This window comes from Zootoca vivipara, chromosome 1 (genome assembly GCF_963506605.1).
Source record: "Zootoca vivipara chromosome 1, rZooViv1.1, whole genome shotgun sequence".
Taxonomy (NCBI): Eukaryota; Metazoa; Chordata; class Lepidosauria; order Squamata; family Lacertidae; genus Zootoca; species Zootoca vivipara.
This window is the reverse complement of record NC_083276.1, coordinates 75,501,103-75,524,027: the sequence shown is the minus strand read 5'-3', so window position 1 is coordinate 75,524,027 and position 22,925 is coordinate 75,501,103. Positions and strand designations below refer to the sequence as shown.

Below are 22,925 nucleotides of genomic sequence, written 5' to 3'. Positions count from 1 at the left end.
TTGTTTTCCACCGTCATTGCCTTACCGTTGTGGTGCTGAATAATCATATGTCATGAGGCTGAAGCTGTCCACTATTGGGGCTAGCTGATCAAATTCTTTCTTTGTGAAACTTCCCAGCTGGTTGGTTCTTAAAAAGAGAGAGAGAGATATGTTTATTTATATGAGGTTGTCAGCATGCCTGGTGCTTTACAGAGTACAAGAGGACCAGTCTCTGCCCTGAGGAGCATACATTCTTTACATTTGACACAGGGGAATCAACAGAAGTAGAGTAAGCTGGGAACAACAATGCAGTAGTTTCAGTTGCATAAGATTAGAACATAGTGAGAGACTGGGTTGGATCAGGCCGAAGGCTCATCTAGTCCAGCATCCTGTTCTCACAGTGCCCACCAGCATAGCTGCCAAGTTTTCCCTTTTCTCGCGAGGAAGCCTATTCAGCATAAGGGGAAATCCCTTTAAAAAAGGGATAACTTGGCAGCTATGCACCAGATGCCTATGGGAAGTCCACAAGCATAGGAACTCCAATAGTATTGTCCCTCATTTACAGGCTCAGTTACAGTACAACATGGTAACTAGCAGGTTGCCAAACGTTTCACAGAAAACATGGGCTTTGAGGAGGGATTTGAAGGAAGTGTTCCTCACATTTGTTCCTCACATGGGCTTTGAGCAGGCACCCCCAAACTCAGCCCTCCAGATGTTTTAGGACTACAATTCCCATCATCCCTGACCACTGGTCATGTTAGCTAGGGATGATGGGAGTTGTAGTCCCAAAACATCTGGAAGGCCGAGTTTGGGGGTGCCTGGCTTCGAGAAACTCTGGAAATGGCTTTGCCCCTGGCCTAGAGAATTCCCCCCCATCCACTTAGGCCCAGACCCAACTGACGTTAACTGGGACATCTGTAACTCTTTTTTGGGTATGAAACAAGCTTCTAAATGTCTTGGGCAGGAAGGGTTAAGAGCATTTTATGGGGAAACTGGGAACTAGAGAGAATGTGCTCAAGTTCCAGAGCAACATATATTACTGGGCTTCTTGTCTGAAAATCCTGAGCTTGGGTGGAAGGGGAAGTAGAAGAAAGACGATCTGAGGACTTTGCTTCTGCACTTGGAAGTATTTTACATCCTGGTTCTAAATATTTGCACCCCTATATCCAGCTGTGATGGAATCACAATTCCCTTGCAGTCGTTAAAATATCATGCTAGTACCATTGAACTACTAGCATCAGCCACGGCACTTTGTTGGTGATTGCAGCCTTAAAATGAGGGCAGTGGTTAATGTTTTGGTTACCTCTAAACAAAGTTTACATTCAAGTGGAAATGAATCCCAACCTTTCCCAAAGGCTCAGGACGAATCAACATTTTGAGACGTCAGAATATGATAATGTAATAAATAATATACTCTTCTAAACATCACAGTGCTAAAGGCACAAACCATAATGCTGAAACCTCAACCCCTCAATGCAAAGCATGGGAAGTCTGTCAAGTGCCAGGAAAAACCCACAATGATGTGGTCCAATCAGACACTTGCATTCTGCCTTCCCCACCCAGGCCAACATATCTTGCCACTGCCACTTTCTTGGCTTGCTCCCGAAAAACTGTCTCACACTGCAGCCTCAAGACGGAACTAGATGTAATGCTACTCACGGAAGTATTTATTTATTTATTTATTTGGTTCGAGTCACGAAATGCCTCCCATAAAATATCTTGAAGAGGTTTCACAGTGAAGACAAAAAAATAAAATAAATCAAAACAATTCCATATGTACGCAAACAAATTCAAATCCAATACAGAAACAGGGTGGGATAAAAGAAAAAATGTATTCAACAGGTGCCAAAAAGACAACAGAAGCAATGCCTGTCAAATCTGTAATGGGAGGCAATTCCAAAGAGGAGGTGCCACAATGCTAAAGGTCCAGTTCTTTACATTGTGCAGACTTCTCCTGCTGATTGCAGTGATTGATATAAGGGTTGAGGTAATATTTTAGGTATCCCTTAGCTCAGCATCAAATTGGCAGCCAGTGTAACTACAATCGCAACAGTGTGAATGGCATTTTCAGTGCAGAGAAAATAGCAGGCAGGGGACCCTCCATACTGGCTGTTTGCACTGGAAGGGAAGTTTCCATTTATGTTAATAGAAGTTTCCTTTCTGATGCAAACAGTGGGTGGGGGGGGATAAGTGTCACATTGGAATGCCAACCCTGGGGAAATGTTTAGAGCCCCTTTACCCAACCCCAGCCAGGGTCCGATCTGGACCTTGCCCCCCCCCCCATTTTACTTATTAGATTAATGAAATTGCTAATTGTGCGAATGGTATTGTGTCCAGTTTGGTCCCCAGGCAAACATGCACACACACTGAGTAGAAATGCAGCACTGTTCCACATTATCCAGTACAGCCTTCAGTCTCCTGATTGCTGCTGCACAGCCAGGTGCAAGGCTTCACTGCCATATTGTTTATTCCAAGGCAGGCCCTTCTACACCTCCAGTATAAGTAGATACAAAAGTCTGCCACTTATGCCTCAGTGTGTGGCTGTACTCCAGAAACAGCCCGTGGAGGCAGGGAGGGTGGGATATAAACTTGTGGATGCTTACAGGGAAGGTACTGAAGAGCCTGTCTTGGTTAAATGGCTTGACCATGTGGGACATCCAAATTTCACTCTTGGTCTCTATGGAAAGCATGACTAAAATGGAACCATCTCTAGGACATCCTGTTTAAGCATATTCACATGCAAAAAAGTTCTGTTAATTTCAGTGAAACCCACTTTTGAAGTATCTACACCAGGCATCCCCAAACTGCGGCCCTCCAGATGTTTTGGCCTACAATTCCCATGATCCCTAGCTAACAGGACCAGTGGTCAGGGATGATGGGAGTTGTAGTCCAAAACATCTGGAGGGCCGAAGTTTGGGGATGCCTGATCTACACTGTCAGTATATTTCTAATGCATAAACTTGCTATGTTCCTTGAAACTGAGCTTCTTTTTTAAAAAAGAAATTATCCAAGTGCATTCACAACACATTCAGAACACAATAGAAGCTAACAGACCAGAGCAGAAGCAAAGCACAAGTTTTTCTACTGAATATAGAAACAGTCAGAAACTGACATAAAATTAATAGAAAACAAGCACACTACCAGTCTTCTGTTTACACAAACACATTTGAATTTTTTTGCCTTGTTCAATTAAAGGGTTCCAACACGGAAATCTCAGACCTAAGCTGCTATTAAAATAAAATCTAACCCTTCAGAATAATTTAATTCTCATACAATTCTCCTTCACAGCCAGCCTCCAGAGGTGTTAATTTAGTCATGAAGCATCATTTTAAAAAAGCAAACCAGGACAAGTGATTAAAAGCTGCATTTCTAAGCACACTTTCCTCAGAGAAAGCACCACCACTGAAAACAATGAGAATGTATCCCGAATAAACATGCATAGAATTACACAGCACATCTATTATTATTCTTGCATAACAGGCCATGTGAGACAGGAGACATGCAGTCTACAACTGCTACAACGAGCAACTGCTTACAGAATGTCAAAATTGGATTATTACTATTTAATTACAGACGGCTGGCACCGTTCCCTGCTAATTGTAAAATGTACGGTAATATAGGAAGCCCCATGCACAAACATCTGTACCCACATAAGCCCCCTTTAGAATGAAGCCAAACACATAGTAGCAGGGGTGCATGTTTAGGAGATGTAGATGTGCTTAGGGGCAGGGCCAACAGCATGCATTCTCACTACCCCCCTCATGCATTCAGTACCCATTGGTACCATATGCCTGAATAAGTCTAGTCAGTCTCCTCCTTCTGTGCAATCTGCAGACTGGATATTAGTTTAGTTCAGGTCAGCTTCCTTCTAACAGGTGTCAAATGTTAAACAGTGAAAACCATAGAACATTTCAGATCATTACAACATAACCAGTCACCCAAGAAAAAACATGGTTGTTGAGCTAAAGATTTGACATTATCAAGTACTTTAAACATTATCAAGTACTTTTCTTTTGTACAAATATTTTTAAATGGTACAAGAAAGGTATTTGAACACAGAAATTGCAATCCATGGAACCTCAAAATGCTTTTTACTAGTCAAGCTTATTTTTTTACTAGCATGAAATGGCCTCTAGACAAAATCAGATTTTAATACATGAGACTTCACTTATTGCAACAGGAGCACCAACTCTGGAGCCATAGCCACTAATTGCAGAGAGCTAACTATCAACAATTCTGTCAAGTGACCGATGACGGGACTGTGATCATCTTCTTTGTGTCTGATTTTGAGTTGTTATTATTTTTAATTGGTGGCGCTGTGGTCTAAAAACCACAGAGCATAGGGCTTGCTGATCAGAAGATCGGCGGTTCAAATCCCCGTGACGGGGTGAGCTCCCATTGTTCGGTCCCAACTTCTGCCAACCTAGCAGTTCGAAAGCACGTCAAAGTGCAAGCAGATAAATAGGTACCGCTCCGGCGGAAAGGTAAATAGCGTTTCCATGCGCTGGTCTGGTTTCACCAGAAGCGGCTTACTCATGCTGGCCACATGACCCGGAAGCTGCACGCCGGATCCCTCGGCTAGTAAAGCGAGATGAGCACCGCAACCCCAGAGTTGTTCGCGACTGGACCTAACGGTCAGGGGTCCCTTTACCTTTACCTATATGGTGCCTAAATGCTTTAACCCATGGAGCAAACAACAATTGGGAAAGGAAAAATTGGGGAAACAGCAGCCATGGACTGGTTAACTTCCTCTTCCCACAGCACAACCTTGATCCAATCTTCCGCCTTTCAATGGGCATTCTGATCTTTAAACATACATGTCCCATGACACTTCTACTTTGGCAATAATAGGCAATACTTTGACTAATAGTAGGAAAGCTACAATATAAGCACTTGGATCTGGATTCAAATTACCCATTCTGCCAGTGGAAGCCAGTGGAAGGACTCCTGCTAGCACAATGGAGTTTCCCCACTCATTGGGTGGGGAGAACCCCCCAAAAAAACTCATGGGGGGGAGAAAAGGGTGACCATTCCATTGGACAAGCAGAAAGATCATCATTAATATTCCAATTGTGACATTCAAATGCTTGTGCTGACGGATCAAGAACTTTCAACCAGCTGAGGCACTGCATTAGAAGCTAGAAACCACTTATCTGTTTAAAGGGTAACACAAATGCAATTTTGCACCGTCATCTCATTGGGCTGAAAGGGTATGTGCAACGATGCTCAACTAAAAATATGTCTGAGTGACATTTTTCAGTCAGGTCAGCAAGCCCCGAATATAAAGAACACAGTGGCAACAAAGGCAATTTGCCTCTGACAAGAGTTTAACGTGCGAGTGACTACTTTCTTTTGATGTACGCTGCAGCCACCTCATGTTCCAAGAACCAATAATTTAGTTGTCATATTAAGGAGCAGCACTTTCCCAACAGGAGTTCAAACATAAATTAAAAGCAGTCACCCCTTCCGGGACATACTTGCACCCATCAGTCTTCATAGCAGTTATCTGGCATTTGCTGCACATTTAAATGGCAAGCACTGTACGAATGTGTAAAATGAAGGGCATCTGTTATGTTACAACAATCTAAGTGCCTAGAGGCAAAACAATTTCTTCCCCCAAACATGGCAATATGCATTTGCAATGAATATATTGTTATCATTTCAGAGCGGGGGCAGGAGAGGAATATAGCTTCCTTTTATCATGCACTGCATTTTATTGTGCATTATATCACGTTACATAGGTTAGAGGAGCATAGCATTTAATGAAGCTGGGATGCATCTTTATTACGCCAAGGAAAATATTTTAATAAGCAACTTGTAACCTAAGTAACTCTTCCCCACCTACTCTATTATTGATTACACTAATTACTTGCAGCACACACACAAGGATCACAGACATCTTGTTTTTCCTCTCTGGGTTGAAGAGAAAAAATATTTTCAATAACGCTCATCAGATGAATCACATGAATAATGAGCTTTTATTTTAGCTCTCTGAATATTATTTAGTTCAGATCAATACTGCCTCTAGGTGCAAAGCAAATGACATACTCTAACTTAATATTCCCTTAAGTCAAGCATAGGAAACCTCTGGCTCTCCATGTTTTGATGTACTACAAATCCCATCATCCCTTGCTACTGAACATGCTGGTTGGGGCTGGTGGGAGTTGGAGTCAAACAACATCTGGGGGGGGGGCACAGGTTCCCCATCCTGGATTATGTGATTAAGATTGGCATACTGTATCTTATTAATTACATCTGTATAGCACCCTGGAGACATTTGGGTGTAAGGACAGTTTAAAAAGGTAAAGGTAAAGGGACCCCTGACCATTAGGTCCAGTCGTGACCGACTCTGGGGTTGCGCGCTCATCTCGCATTATTGGCCGAGGGAGCCGGCGTATAGCTTCCAGGTCATGTGGCCAGCATGACAAAGCCACTTCTGGCAAACCAGAGCAGCACATGGGAACGCCGTTTACCTTCCCGCTGTAGCGGTTCCTATTTATCTACTTGCATTTTGACGTGCTTTCGAACTGCTAGGTTGGCAGGAGCTGGGACCAAGCAATGGGAGCTCACCCCGTCACAGGGATTCGAACCGCCGACCTTCTGATCAGCAAGCCCTAGGCTCAGTGGTTTAACCACAGCGCTACCTGGGTCCTGTAAGGACAGTTTAAAAAATGTCAATAATTACATCAGCTTGTGGTCTTCAGGCCCAGTCTTCAGGCCAGCAGCAACAGCATAAGGACACAGTGACCACTAGTCTCTCACTTCTTCGGGCAGACAGAATTAGCATGTGGTCAGTCTTTCCCTGATGTTGGGAAAGATTGAGGGCACTAGGAGAAGGGGACGACAGAGGACGAGATGGTTGGACAGTGTTCTCGAAGCTACGAACATGAGTTTGACCAAACTGCGGGAGGCAGTGGAAGACAGGAGTGCCTGGCGTGCTATGGTCCATGGGGTCACGAAGAATCAGACACGACTAAACGACTAAACAACAACACACAATGGTCAGCAGCATCACCAAGGTCACAACTGTCAGTCTATCTCCATCAGGCATAAAGACACATTGGTCAATCTCCCTGAGAAATATTGAATTATCCTTTATCTGAATATGTAAGTGCCAAAGCTCTCACACCTAGTTCAGATCACCTCAGTTCTTGCACCACTGGCATCTGCTCTGAGCGCTTTTATGTGAAGTAGCTGCCAAATGCGTAGCCAGATAGCTTAAGGACTGCTGCAAACCACCTTTGGATATGCACTGGGTTACAAAAAAAAAGTTATGTATACAGTGGATCACTCCAAGCTGCAGCTGGCATGCAAATTAATTGGAATTTGCCATCACATCATTAGAGAGCCATCTGTATCAATCCTAAATCGAAGTGCCCTAACGAGATGGAGTTTACTTAGGGAGCAGATTTGTAGAAACTGCCCATGTAGATACACCTGGTTAATGTGTCACTCAGCTCTCCACAAATGCCACTGCAATTAAAAGATGAGATGCTAACAAAATCTAAAGCAGGGGTTGTCAGTGCCATGCCTGTGAGTGCACATCCACCCACAAAGGCCTTCCATGGAGCCCACAGATTCCGCTCCCCTTACCCTACTGAAATTAGGCTTGTAGCCAATATATAGCCAGTGTGGTATGTGCTTGACTGCAGTCGGTATGGTGCCCACAACAGTTTTTCTGGTTTGCAAATGTGTCAGGGGCCCAAAAGGTTTGGTGACCCCATGTCTAAAGTGCAACCCAGCAGTCCTGGCATGGAACCCTGTGGGAAGCGGGTCAGGAACTGAGGAAAGGGAAGGATGTGAAGGCAGATGGCCCTCCCCCTAGCAACCAAGACACAGGTGGGCTGAATGCCTCCTAGCACAGGACACTCAGTGAACTATGTTGAATTGTGGGAGTACCTGCTTTTCCTACTTGCCCCATCATTTCCAGCTGATTTGGGAACAGCTGCTGATCTGTTTTGATATGGTTTTAGGAGGGCTTTGAGGTATCCAGTTCAGTTTCCTTTTCTAATGCCAGTGTTAGTCCAGGGCTCGAAGTTAACAATTCCTTGTGGGAAATGTATGTTGCACAACTTTGTGCAAAGGTATTAGCACATTCACCGATGTAACAAATAGTTGGTTATTACAGGGTTGGGGGTAGAAAAGGCAACCCAGGAAGCTGATCTTAAAAGCATTTGAGAAAAACTGGATCAGACATGGCGGATAAAATGAGAGGCAGGTGGTAGGGAAGAGAGGAAACTCTCTCAGGGAATCAAACTAATCGCTTTACTGGTACCTAGCAAAAAATAATACATAATTTCAAAACAGGAAAACACTTGGTAAGGAATTTCTGCTGGGCAAATTTCATTGACCTCTAGATCTAATTGGTCTTTAAACCTGATTAGACCAACCTTTTTTCTTTTCTTTTTTTATAGCTAGGGAATAATTGGATCAACCTTTTATTAAAAAAAGAAAACCAAGGGAATAATTAGTTTAAATACAGAAGAGTTTGTGTATAATATGTGTTGGGCTTTTTCCACGAAAGCCAAGCAAATTCCTCTCTAAAAGTGATACCATAAGATACAGAATGAAAAACTGAGTCAATGGGCTTGAATAGCAAAACTATATGTGGGATACATTAAAGATATCATTATACCCTATGATGAAATATACCCTTTCACTGAAATGTTTGTGTTTTTTTGAAAGTGAGGTCAAAGATTAATGCAAAAAGGTGGGGGGTAGCTGCTCAATAGGAGAGTGCAATCTTCACATTGGAAGCAAACCACTATCAATTATCTGACTCATGACATTCCCAGAACCACCATTATACAGGGGACAGTTATCTGAGGGCATGCACGGTATAAAATGAGATTGCTTAATACAATGTAATAGCTCAGCAGCTTCGTACATGGAATTAACCTTGCTCCTTAACTGCTGCCTCTGCCCATTTGGAGCTCATCTCAAAATTTTAAAAGAAAGATGACAAAGAAACAGATGCCCTTTGGTGAAGAGGGAAGAAAAGCTCTGCATGCTACCAAGCGGATGACTTCTTTTAAGAGGCAAAGAAGTTTCCATTTCAGGTATTACCCAAATAAACGTTAAAATAGCGAGCATAAAACTAAAGCAATTCAGCATGGAAGAGAAAAGAGAGAGGTGAACATTACCTGCTGCTCCCTCATACAGGCTTTTAACATAATTTCTGCTGATTTTTGTCTCCTTTTTCAAACACACCTAAAGAGAAGGCCTAATTTTCTGTGAATATTCTATGCTGATTTGAAGGGTCTCATTCGTATAAGTGATTAAGCCCATAAGCTAGCTGGTGCTTAGTTTCTCCAGCTGAAATATCCTCAGTTTATCCGGTAATCTAAAATACACATAATGTGCATACAAATTGCTGTGTGCATGCATGAAGGGACATTTCATGAGCCATAACAATCGCCATGACTCAAAGTCACCCTGCTATATATGGGTACAGCCATAGGACTGCAACCTGTTCTTCTGAATTTCATCCAGACTTAAGTCTTTTTGTAAAACACTTTGAGGTTTTTCACAATCAAGCAGTGTGTAAATTTTATGAAATAAATAAAAACAGCAGCCGCAAATACAACCATTAATGTTAAAATGTAAGGCAGCCCTGCTGGAACATGCCCCAAAGGTCAATTCAATCCTGCTTTCAACTTCCCACAATGCATACCCAGATTCTTCTGGAAGCCCAGAAGTGGAGCTTGAAGGCAGTTCTGATATTCCTCAGTGGTATACTACTGCCATCTGGAGATTCCACACAGCCATTGTGACTGCCATTGGTAGACCTCTCCTCCATACATTTGGCCAAATTCCCTTTTAAATCTATCTAAACAAAGGGCCATCTCCACAACTTGCGGCAGTGAATTCACTAAAACAATGATGCACTGTGAGAAGTTGTCTTCTCTCCTCGCTCCTGTGCCTCCCCACCAAAAACAATCCCGACTCTGTCAAAAAACCAGCCCTCATTTGAAAGTTATATCCAGTCAGCACAGCTAGATATTTTGGAACACTGTGTTTATGGTACAGTCATACCTCGGTTTAAGTACGCTTCGGTTTGAGTACTTTCAGTTTAAGTACTCCACAGACCCGTCTGGAACGGATTAATCCACTTTCCATTACTTTCAATGGGAAAGTTCGCTTCATGTTAAGTACGGACTTCCGGAACCAATTGTGTACTTAAACCGAGGTACCACTGTATTGTACACCGTGTCTGCATTTCAGTGTCGTGAAGCCACATAAGATTGTTTGGCTATTACTGTATATTCCATAGGCCATAGGCCTTAAGACTCATTATTGGTAATAAATAAATAAAAATCATATCCATGTTGTAGAAATACATGGTGTTTATTTACTAGCTTGACTTCCATTTATTCTTTTGCATCTTCTGATTCTATGGTCAATCCATTTCATTAGCGGAGCACAAGGAATTATATGTGAGAAACTTCTCTTTGTCCACTACCTCCACACCATGCATAAAGTTATAGACCAATAATAATAATAATAATAATAATAATAATAATAATAATAATAATAATAATTTAAACCCCACCCATCTTGGCTGGGTTTCCCCAGTCACTCTGGGCAGCTCCCAACAGAATATTAAAAACACGGTATCTCCCCCCCCCCGCCCCCGAACTCAGTTATCTTTTGACTAAATGAAAAAGCTCCAAAGAGCAAGAGTGTGGCTAAGTACCTAAAAGCACAGGTCCATGACTCCAATTCCCATTAAAAAATTGCATGTGCTACTTTATATCTGTAGGTGTCTATATTAAGAAATTAAGATGGTAAACAGAGGGGTCTCACCAGCACTGCAGTTCATACCATAGTGCACTCAGTTATCCAATCTGCAAAGTTTAAAAAAAAATTAAGGAGAAGGAGTAGGAGACTCAGGGCTCAGATCTCCTGAGTCACCCCCTAACAATGCTCCTGTGCCAAACATTTTAAGCCCTTTTCTAGCATTCAGAAAGAACATGTGAGGGATCAAAGTGGGGCAAACATGCAAGCCTTCCCCACCGTCCAATACATGGATTCGTAGACCTATGGGTCAGGGCAATACAATTTGGGTACATAGGCATCCCCCCACTTGCGCACAACCACATATACGTGTGACACTGGAGCTACCACTGGTGGTGGGCCAATTCCTATCCCAAGACTTGGGCACCTTTGCCAAGAGAGTTTATTAAAAGCTTTTTGAAAGTCCAAGTATATACAATCTAGATACGTCATTTGCCATTTTACTGTTCAGACTGCACAGATATCCTTCATGCGGGATGGACAGGAAATTCAGCATTGATGGGAATTTCCCAGTAAAAGCCCAGGTCTTCACTTTCTTTGAACCACACTCATCAGGACCTTCACACATCAAGAGTTATGGATACTACATTCAATAATTATGGCAAAACACATGGGCATTACACACATAGCATGCATACAAAAACATAACCACGGTCTGGGAGGAAGAGGACTTTTCTGTTTATCTGACTTTCAAAAGCCATCAACAGGCAGCAGAATTACTGCTCATCTCATTGAACTGAGAAAAGCTAACAATCTGATAAGGTTTATTTTGCTGAGACTGCATTGCTTTAATGCGCTTTCTTCAAAGTTGTGAGGTGTACAAAAGGTAGAGATAAAAGACAGCTGCTGAATTTTAAACTTTCAACAATACTTGTCCTGCTTCCCCCCCCAAAAAAAAACCACAATTGTTTTGCTCAATCAATAAGCCCGCCCCCCCTTACAAATGCTTTCCTAGAGTGAAGACAGCACTACAGTCAAACTAAAGTGCTACAGGTGTGATGAGACTGAACATCTACCTACTTGAAGGCTGCACTTCCAGGATACTACCTGTGCTTGTTTCCAAATGGAGGAAGCATTTTCAGTGAAACCAACAAGCCGTAGAAAGTTTTTATTGCAGGTTACTGGAAATGTTCTGATAGACAAGGAGAGTAGTAAGTTATATCATTGCTTTTAATAGCCAAGCAAATATTACTGTTTTACTGCTTGTCTGCAAGTGGGTTCACCCTTCAGGGTAATAAAAATCCCTATAAAAGAAACACAGACAACCTGTCCTCATCTGTGATGTTATTTATGATGTACACTCAATTGGAAGCAGCCTTTAATGTCCCTGCTTTCTAAATAAACATATAGTCAACACTTGCTAACATCCAGTATATATCACAAAAAGTAGATACCTCTTTCCTGAATTGCTGGGATGAGTTATAGACTACTCCAACAAGTTCTGGTTCAGTAGTCCAATTCTCTCTCCTAATAAGCGGTGTGCTATATCAGGCACTCAAAATCTCCATGGTACTTTTTACTGGACAACACCTACAACAGAGTTGCCATACTTCCAGTTTCTGCCCAACATGTCCCCTTTCTCAGCATAAATATTCCTGTCCGTAGATTTTTTAAAGTAGGCAAAATGTCTGTGTTTTTTTGTTTACGTGTGGCAACACAGTCTTGCACCCATAGCTTAGTCGTAGAGTACATGCTTCACATGCAGAAAGACCCAGGTTCAATTTCTGGTAGGGGCAAACCCTCTCTGAAACTTGGAAGAATTGCTGATGGACAGTAGAGACAATGGTGAACTAGATTTGTGTGTGCGGGTGTGTGTCATACAGTGATAAGCTATGTAACCTCCCCCCCCCCTCCTAAAATGCAGTTTTCAGCTCAGATTATTTTGACACGTTGGGATCACCCAGGAAGGCTGAAGAATGAGAAAGTGTATGTTTACATTTTGTGTATATGTATACTTTTTGTATACATTTTTAAGATGGGAATGTGAACTTCTAAAGCCTACATATAGTACGGGTATTTACAATGAGAGTTGTCGTAGTGAAGTGGGCAAACATGTTCTCTTTTTCGCTCTTCAAAATATGGCAACCCTAACCTACAATACATTCTAGCTGCAATGCTAGAATGCAGATGAAGCTAAACTCCCATCTGCCCTGGTCAGCTTTGTCAATGGCCAGGGATGATAGAAGTCATGGTCCTACAATATCTGGAGGGCACCACGTTGGTTATTCCTGGGATAATACATCACTTTCCCCAGGTATTTCTTCTTTCTCCCCTCCAGAGTATTTCTAGATGCCGCACCCTAAAACTCTCCCAGGGGAAATCAACGAGAGCTGTCAACATCTATGGGAGTGAAGGTGGTAAGACACCGAAGGGCCCTGGAGAAAAGGCCCTTTCTGTATGTGTAACTGCCAATCCTGTACATTAAAAACTGGCACATCAGGGAAAAGCTTTCTCCCCACCATGCTAGTTTTCACACTCTAAAGTCATGTGAAACCCCCACTTGCAGTTTGAAGTGGTACAAGCCAGGAACAGGTTTACCATCTCATGTCATTTATATAAACTAGGCCCAAGAGCTACACTGGTGTGCCATTTATACACGCAGTACTATTGACTTCATAGGGCTGCTGTGAGAAGAGAAAATCTGCAAAGCCCTTCAAACAATGCCGTATGCTAATTTTGTGTTTTGCATATTGAAAATTAATGCTAAATTGTGTTAGTGAGTTGCCCAAGGCCATGCAGTGAATCACTTGTTCAGCAGAGATTAGAATTGGCACTTCTCGGTTTTTTAATTATGTCAGATTTCTGTATTCCACCTTTCCATCAAAAACAATCACATGTCTAAGGCCAGCACTGAATCCACTATAAACATTGGTTATTCCACCAATTATGCCTACCCTGAATTCACTTGGTGTAAAAACCTTGTAGAAGAACCTGCAAAGGTAACCCAATTTTGATACTTTCCAGTTTCCCTCAATGTGCCTTTAGTGGAATTAAATGAAATATCTTGCATTTTCCAGATGTTAATTACCCCCGCGCCCCCCTTAAGTACCAGTATTTTTCAAGCCCTTATACTCTTCCTTTAACATAGCATTTTTCATCAATTTGATCTTAATGTGAACCGAATTGGTATGACAGCAACCCGTTAAAAAGAGCATGAAACTATGCTCTTCCTTTTAGGTTTTAATCAGGGCAGAGCACAAAAGGAGCACTGTTTTAGCCACTGGGGGTCCTGCTCAAAAGGGTGATGTTTTACAAAATAGTCTCAGTCTACCTTATCAGACTTCTACCAGATATGGAGTCTACAAATGTTATTTGATTCTTTGCTATATCATTTTCTATGCCTTTTGCTGAATGGCTGATTAAATCTACTCCAAGTCCAACACATGAAGGATATTAGATTATTAAAAGTACACTTTCCATCATTTGTAAAGGTTAGACCCAAATTGATTCTAAAGTGACAATGAATAAAGATGACATAGTATTAAATATGCCAATGAAAAGCAGGTTCCAGCAGGAGCTCAGTAATTCTATGAATCTAATTTACCACATATTGCCAGTCTAGCACTTTAAAAAAATATCAAAGAGACAAATGAGAATTTTTATGGATTCCGCCTACAAGGCAGGAGGAAGTCCTTTCAAGCTAGTCAGCTAAACCATAGTTCAAGATGCTGGGTGCGAAGAGTGCTTCCTTTTTATGAGAAACAAATGCCTCAGTTTTGAATCTATGTAGTGCCAACACGTGTGGCATTTTGCAGAACAACATGAGCAAAAAACACAGGTCTGTACCAAGAAATTCATGATCAGGGCTGTTATACATATGCTACAATTCTGCAGGAGGAAAAATATGCAATGTGTTCATAACTCAGCTCCTTGAAAACATCACCTTTCATTACACACGCAAGACAGTTCCTAACCTTTACAGTTGTAACAAATATGGTTGAACATATATGGGTGGGCATTGCCAGCTGAAATCTCAGGGGGGCAGCCAAACAATCAGGGGAGAGGCTAAAGTAGTCTTCAGTGCTCCATGTTCTTCTCTACTACAAAATTGTACATGTTTATGCAAATAATAATATCAAATAAATCCCGCAAAGTAAGAAATTAGGAAAATACACTTGATTTTCATGATTTATATTGACTGTGCTATTCTGCCTTTCTTGGTACAATATTTGGATTATCTGGGTGCCTATTTTCCCCCCTTTTAGTGCAGAGTACAGGGAGCCATTATTGTACTATCTTGTTTGAATGACATTGGAAGTATTGTTCTTTTGGATTAGATAGTTTTCCTTACCTACCTTCCTGAAATCTTCGGCTACCCTAAGACCTCAAGAAGAGCTCTGCTAGATCAGACCAAAGGCCCCATCAGCATTCTTCTCTCATAGGGCAGCATCCACTGAAAGGGATGACATTCAACTAAATAACTGAACAGGTGCAACAAGTTTTGCTTGCCCAGTGTGAATTTCTTCTCCTCTCCTCTCCCTGTGCACAACCCACATCACCCCCAAATCTGCGCCAGTGGGTTGGGAGAAGCCCCAGAACAAATTAAGAGAGCACGCAGGAGGGGAATAGAGTTATTTTGTGCAAGGGGGAATCTCTGTGTGATCATACTTTATACAGTGATTATACTTTAATCCAATTATGATTAATCTAATAGGCTGGAAGTCAGATTAATTGCTGCAGTGGTTTCCACTGGCCTTAAACATGGCAGAATTCCAAACTATTTGTCAGTCCCTGTCCCCTCTAATTTCAGTAAAATGCTCTTAGGAGGAAGTGCTCAAAAATATGCTCCAGACAAGAAGCTGCTTTATGGATTTCCAAAAGGCCCTTATGCAGAGATCCACAAAAGAATATTCATTCTTAGCAATAATGTACTCTGCAGGGCAGCAAATGCTCTGTAAAAGTCACTCCATTTGAGCTGGCTTGTCCACAATTGCCCACTGAAGAATACATCTACGTACCAAATCATGTATAGCAATTCTAGCCAATTCTATTGAGTCAAGGGGGCAAGAGAATATTAAATTTGTGAAATTGCCTACATTCTACTTAACATTTAAAATATAGAAATGCATTTTGCAAAGTCTATTGTTTGCTGCAATTATCCTAGATCTTGAAAAGAATGCATTAGCTTCATGATAAGCTTTGTAGTAATAATGAGTGATAATGTAGAAGCTGCAAATGTGTTTAAGAGCACTCATTTGCTTTCTGTAGCAGACTACAATTAACAAGCTGGAGCAATCTGCTTTAAATCTAAAATAAGAAGACAAAAACTTGACTGATCCATGTTTCGGCAGTTCTTTACGGGGATGTGCTGGCCTCCTCGTATTTTTGTATTAATAACCTTGTGCTGTGTCCAACATTTAAAAAGGTATATACAGTATATAGCAGGCATCCCCAAACCTCAGCCCTCCAGATGTTTTGGACTACAATTCCCATCTTCCCTGACCACTGGTCCTCTTAGCTAGGGATCATGGGAGTTGTAGGCCAAAATATCTGGAGGGCCGCAGTTTGGGGATGCCTGGTATATAGCATGGCTAACAAAAATAATTACTCAAGAAGAATGAAGAATCTCAACGGGAGTTTTAAATATTTTTTTTCAAACTTCTGCATATTCTCTCCCTGCAACACAAATATGAAAATGCAACTGCCTAATTAAGCATTATAAATGCTGAACTGTGACGTGCTTTATTGTTCTAAAAGGTGTCTTGTTGGATTGTGCTTTAGTTGTGTTGTTGAATTTTATTTTGGGCATGCCATTTGAATGCCGCCTTGGGATCTAAAAAGATGAAGGCCAGTTTGAAAATAATCTAAATGAATAATAATTCTACAGTATCCTGTGCACTGAGCAGCATCCTGTACAAGGTGACGGGGCCCGGGGCTCTTGCACTGATGTATCACAAGCAGCACAGATGTTTCACACATGCAAATGCAAAGGCCAATGCAGCTGTGCTTTGTAAGGCCTTACACAACGGAGAAGTAGCGGACGAGGGCAACACACCACAGGATCAGGATAGGAAGAGAGTGGCAAGGCTATCAACAGAACACACTACTGGGTGATGCAACTGACTCCAACATCACAAGTATTGAGGTTTGAAGGGCCAAACCCTTAGCAAGCTACAGGACCCAGACTATGAAAGGGTGATAGTATTGTTTACCCCTTTGCAGGCACTCACAAGACTGAGATGTAGGTCTGCATGCCAAGGAGGAGGCTGAAGTTATTTTAAACATCTATGCAAAACTCAGTTTCAGCTACCAGTATCCTCTTCATCAGATGCCATTGAGCAAATGAAACTATTCACTAATACATGTGGCTAAGAAGGGCTAATGTTCCATCTAGCCAGCACAGGGATTGCATAGTTCCTCCGCCAAGAGTTTAAACCAGGCATCCCCAAACTTCGGCCCTCCAGATGTTTTGGACTACAATTCCCATCTTCCCCGACCACTGGTCCTCTTAGCTAGGGATCATGGGAGCTGTAGGCCAAAACATCCGGAGGGCCGCAGTTTGGGGATGCCTGGTTTAAACTGTGTACAAACCATAAAATTATGAATCCAGGAATATTTTTTTTATACAAATAAATAAGCACTGGGGAGATGAAGAAGGCACAGATTAAATGCAGGTATGTAGTGCACAACTGGCCAATTTGTATAACCATGTGCTTTTCAGTTTGCGATCTTCCTTTCCAACTGTTTTGTACTAATGAAGGCAGCTACTTTGCTTAATTATTACAAAACAATTTAGAGTGAAATGGGCATTAGCAAAACTAAACATGTGGCAGGTAGCAAAGGAAAGTAAGTTACCGGTACATGAAGATGGCCTTTTCAAAGTGTCTGCATTCCTTCTTACATCTCCTTACTTGACCTGTGTTTACTGTCACTATACATGATGCTTTGGGACAGGGCCGGGGGGGGGGGAACCCTCCAGAAGTTGTTGGACTCCATCTCTCCATCAGCCCTAGCCAGTAGGATCAGTGTTCAGACAGTACAGAAACTGTAGTCCTGCAACATCTGAATGGCACCACCTTAGCCACCCTGGATTAGGAGATGTATGGGTTCATACCATTACAGATCTTATTTCCTTCCAAAATTTTATAATCCATTTATCAATATAAAGACTCTAATTAAAAGTCATTTCCTTAGCACTGTTTGGTATACATAGCACTTGATAGTTCTTTTGCTCGCTTGCTTCAATATTTATTAAGTGCCTTGGTTGGAGGTTTCATAATGAATACACGGTTCTTGCCCAGAGGGATTAAATCTTAGCACAGACACATTTCCTAATCCAAGCCTCTTAAATGTGTCCCTCTCTTCTTCCCCAAGGTGCTGAGCCTGACATTTTTCTCCAGTGGTGAAGAGGGAATACACGCTTCGCTTTTTAGGCTGCATATATGCGCTGGTCTCACAGCAAACATTAAACCCAAATAGCTTGAATGAAGCTGAAAATAGATTCATCTGGGATTTTCTTTGAAAGAAAGACACTCACCCTGGCATGACAGTGGGAGGGATGACAAGCATCAGCTTCAGCCGCGCCTGATGCAAAGCTTCCGAGAGGTGAGTGAGCAAGTGAATCAGACCCCTGTAACAAAAACATGGCGTTAGGTCTACAAGTAAGAAAACTAAATTGTGGAACAACAACCTCTTCTTGTTTAAAAATGTTATCAGCATAAACATCTATGCTTGAGTCAGGAAATACTCTTCCTTCCTTAAACATTGAAGATACACTCTAATAGGACTTGGCCCTGAACAATCCATTCTCCCTTTAAATAGGATGTAACAGGAGGTGACAAAAGAGATACTTTTTATTCAGTCTTCATTTTAGGACAGGGATGGGGAAGTTGGTTCCCTCCAGATGTTGAGTTTGGAGTACAGCAACATCTAAAAGGACCAGGTTTCCCCATCCTGGTTTATGTGATCAAGGAATAATATGCTGTATTTTATTGATTGTATCTGAATACTCCCCTGGGAACATTTGGGTTGAAGGAAGATCAAAGGATGATTGTGATAATTATAATGGTAATGGTAACAGCAGCAGCAGCAAGTGACCCCCATTGTACTCTCTCTTCTTCAGGTATGCAAACTCAACATGTGGTCACAATGGCCAGTCTGCAGGTCAGCATCTTCATCATGAGGTCACAATGGTCAGCCTGCCTTCATCAGGCATAAAGACACACTGATCAGTCAGTGTCTCTTCCTGGAGGAAGCAGCAGCAATTTGTGGGCACTGCAATCTGTTGCTGTCTCTCACTCCCATATAGAGGCTGGCAGAAGCAGGATCAAGGTCAGTATATGCATGAGCCTGCGGGCACAGACTCTTCCTAAGGTGGGCAGAAGCAGCATGGGGGCACAATGGCCACCTGGTTCTTATTTAAATGGGCAGTAGTGTGAATGCCGGCTCCCTCGGCCAATAACGCGAGATGAGCACCGCAACCCCAAAGTCGGTCACGACTGGACCTAATGGGTCAGGGGTCCCTTTACCTTTTAGTGTGAGTAGAAGAGGAGTAAGGAGCCTGTGGCCCTCTGGATGTTGTTGGACTGCAGCACCTGTCATCCCTGACCATTGGCCATGCTGCCTGGAGGGCCACAGGTTTCCCCCATCAGTGTTTGAGGATTAAGGTACACATGTTCTCTTAATTCCCAGCTCTTTTCTTACTATTTGGGCCTTTCCTTCTTCCCCATCTTCCTCGGTAACCTAGTGATTCCATGCCTTATCACATGTCTGGCTGTGATCGGCGATGCTTGGAAGGCACTCACAGAAAAGGGAAATCTCTGCTTGGACTTCCCTCTTCCTGACGTTGTGTGACTCTCCCTTGCAGCAATGAGGAAAAGGAGGGAGTGACAGTGCTAGGCTCCCTTTCCCTTGGCCCCAATTAGCCCAGATATGACATGTTTGCAGTCCCACAACCAGCAACAGTCATTTAGTACATTGATGTCAGAAGCCTTTTAAGTAGTTGAAGGTGTTCCATTAAAGGTGGTTAACAGCCCACACTCTGCCAGTAAAGCCAGGAGGCAACCGGTTGAGAAGAAATAATTCTCCTACATTTTTTCTGTCGTGTTGCAAATGCATCTACACTTGCAGTACCCTCACTGTAATGTTCTATTCTCAAATATCTAAAAGCATTAAGTAAATAATATGCAGAAAGGGTGGGCGAGAAGATGAGATCATCCTCCACAGAGGGGAATAAAAGAATATTCAGCTATCTCTGCTTGTACTGGGTAGTACCCTTCAGATTTTTGCCATTACCTCTGCTGAAAATAGCAGGTGGTGCTCAGCCAAGTTTTATTGAGAGTAGACACACTGAAATTAATGAACATGACGAAGTTAGGTCCATTAATTGCAATAGGTCTATTCAAAGTAATCCTTACGGTACTTTAACACCATCCAGTGAATCAATGGATTTAGCTCAGGAGTCGGCAACATTTTTCAGCCGTGGGCCGCATCATTTCCACTGACGTTGGTCCGTGGGCCGGGACAGGCGCAGAAGCAATTTCCGGTGCTGTGCGGCCCATTTTCGGAGCGCCGGAAATCGCTTCTGCACATGCCCTGACATGTGCATAAGCGATTTCAGGCGTCTGGGTATGGACAGCCTGGCACCAGAAATCGCTTCTGTGCATGCCCTGACATGCGCAGAAGCGATTTCTGGTGTCTGGGCATACCCAGACGCTGTTTTTGGCACCACTCGGTGAGTCTCCGTGCTGCGCCGGGTTAGCGCGGCGGGGCGTGGGGACTTGCCGAGCGGGCGGCTTGGTGACCGGGCGACTCGTGGGCCGGATAAACGGCTTCTGTGGGCCGCATATGGCCCATGGGCCGGAGGTTGCCAATGCCTGATTTAGCTTAATCAGCCAACACTGCATGTTCATTCCAAGAGCAATCTATGGAGATATGTGGCCAACCTCTTCACCAAGATAGCTCAGTCAGTAGAGCAGGAGGCTTTTAATCTCGGGGTTGTGAGTTTGAGTTCCATGTCAGGCAAAATATTCCTGCATCGCAGGACGTTGGCCTAGATAACCCTCGGGGGTCCCTTCCAACTCTACCATTCTATGATTCTATGAATGGTGGGGAGATGCTGATTGATTAGGGGTTATTCATGGGCTGTGTAGATGAGATATACCCACTGGCACACACAAAATAAAAATAAAATGTAGCATCTGCAATCTGGATTTTGCTGCTGGTGTTTCAAGCACTGTTTTCAGGGCACCACAAAACAACAACACCTCACTACTAATGTGGGTTCAAAGAGATTTTACACACAGAGAGACAATATTCATCAACTTGACATTGTTTTTTATACTAAACTTGGTATTGAGCAGTTTACCCGATTTATGGCAAAGGTGGGAGAAGGATGGCAGCTTCTCTTGTAAGAAAAATCGCCCAGAAGATTTAAGTACTGGCAGCCTAACTTGTCAAGCCATCTCTCTGGCCTAAGAGCACTTCTTGCCAATTCAAGGGATTAGTGGTTAATGCTCAGACTTCAGTTACGTGTACTCCCATTTGTCACCCTAAATAGATTATGTAAATCAAGCATTGCATGCACTCCGCCATCCCCAAACGGCCCTAGCTGAGTGCCCATTTAAAAACATCCAATAAATTATATGTCTGCTCGTCTCAACAGAAGACTTGAGCGTTTTAAAACCATATTTTCCCATATTATCACTGTCAACTCGGGAGGGACGGAGGGAAATGCACATGCTGCATTGCATTTTTTAAAAGTATAATGAGGCTGGAGCAAACTGTCGTCATGGCAAAACATAGTTAAATATTCATTTTGTGCTTTGCTATTGTCAAATTGAACTTTCAGATATTCCTCTGAAGCACATGGCACTTTGAGAATCTACCCAGGCCCAATTAAAAGGTGGGCTATGTATTTTAAACTTTCTGACCTCGGTTCTCTCCTGAATATACAATGCTGCTCACCCTCCTCCCCACTACACTCTTGTTCAGACATTTCGGGTATCACAAAACAGCTTTGTCCTTCTTGAAGCTGCAAATGATGCTGACCTCAGCAGAACATTTATTGCAGCTCACAGTATTTGTTGCATTCCTTTTAGAGTCTCAATTTAACTGTAGCTAATGCTCAAGTTTGATGGTTGCTGCCCCCCCCCCCCAAATCAAGGATTTCCCAGAAGAATTTAAAAATGAAATGAAAAGACCCAATATAATAAAGCTGTGTTTGTGGACAGCTGACAAAAAAATAAACTTTTTTTTAAAAGCAATCTCAGTTCAAGAATGAGTTATTGCTGTTTGTCCTTTCACTGCTCTAGGTAATACCAAGGAAGGAAGGGACTTACAGTAAGCCATTGATTAATAGGTTAAATTTCCAAGGTTCAGACTGAAGTACTGATGTGTCTACAGAAGTTTTGTTCTTTTCTTCCCACAGTTAATAAGATACCTGAAGGTCAAATGCAGATGTTCCTGCAGCATATAGTGAAGGCAGCACTTTTCAAATAAACTATGTGATTGTGGCACCATCTACTGTTGACTATCAGCCTGAACAAATTTAAATGTGTGACCTTGTTTGCACAGAATCAAAATCATGCCTGTTACAAATACCAATCTAAGGCATTCTCAATGCACTGAATTTTAAAAAGCAAGTCATTGGGTGGCAGTCAACAAAGTTTTACTCAAGAGCATACCCATTGACATTACTGAACAGAATAATAATAATGTATTACTTGTACCCCATCCATCTGACTGAGTTGGCCCTGCTACTCTGGGCAACTTCCAACAGAATACAGTGGTACCTCAGTTTACAAACACAATTGGTTCCAGAAGTCTGTACTTACCCTGAAGCGTACTTAACCTGAAGCTAACTTTCCCATTGAAAGTAATGGTAAGTGGATTAATCCGTTCCAGACGGGTCTGCGGAGTACTTAAACTGAAAATACTCAAACCGAAGCGTACTTAAACCGAGGTATGACTGTACAGTGGTACCTCTGGTTAAGAACTTAATTCGTTCTGGAGGTCTGTTCTTAACCTGAAATTGTTCTTAACCTGAAGCACCACTTTAGCTAATTGGGCCCCCTGCTGCCGCCGCGTCGCCGGAGCACAACTTCTGTTCTCATCCTGAAGCAAAGTTCTTAACCTGAGGTGCTATTTCTGGGTTACCGGAGTTTGTAACCTGAAGCATTTGTAACCTGAAGTGTTTGTAACCTGAGGTA

At 42.4% G+C, this 22,925-nt stretch overlaps 1 protein-coding gene across 5 annotated transcripts in view; it reads right to left on the bottom strand.

The window, feature by feature from the left end:
* CHID1 (chitinase domain containing 1) overlaps window positions 1–22,925 on the bottom strand; it is a 104,334-nt gene that overhangs the window by 63,372 nt on the left and 18,037 nt on the right. For all 5 annotated transcript variants that reach the window (XM_035121831.2, XM_035121844.2, XM_035121855.2 and 2 more), the window contains 2 exons: window positions 18,254–18,346; window positions 26–127 (listed from right to left, as the gene is read on the bottom strand). In XM_035121831.2, coding sequence (XP_034977722.2) covers window positions 26–127; window positions 18,254–18,346 — 195 coding nt within the window. The remainder of the gene's footprint in view (window positions 1–25; window positions 128–18,253; window positions 18,347–22,925) is intronic.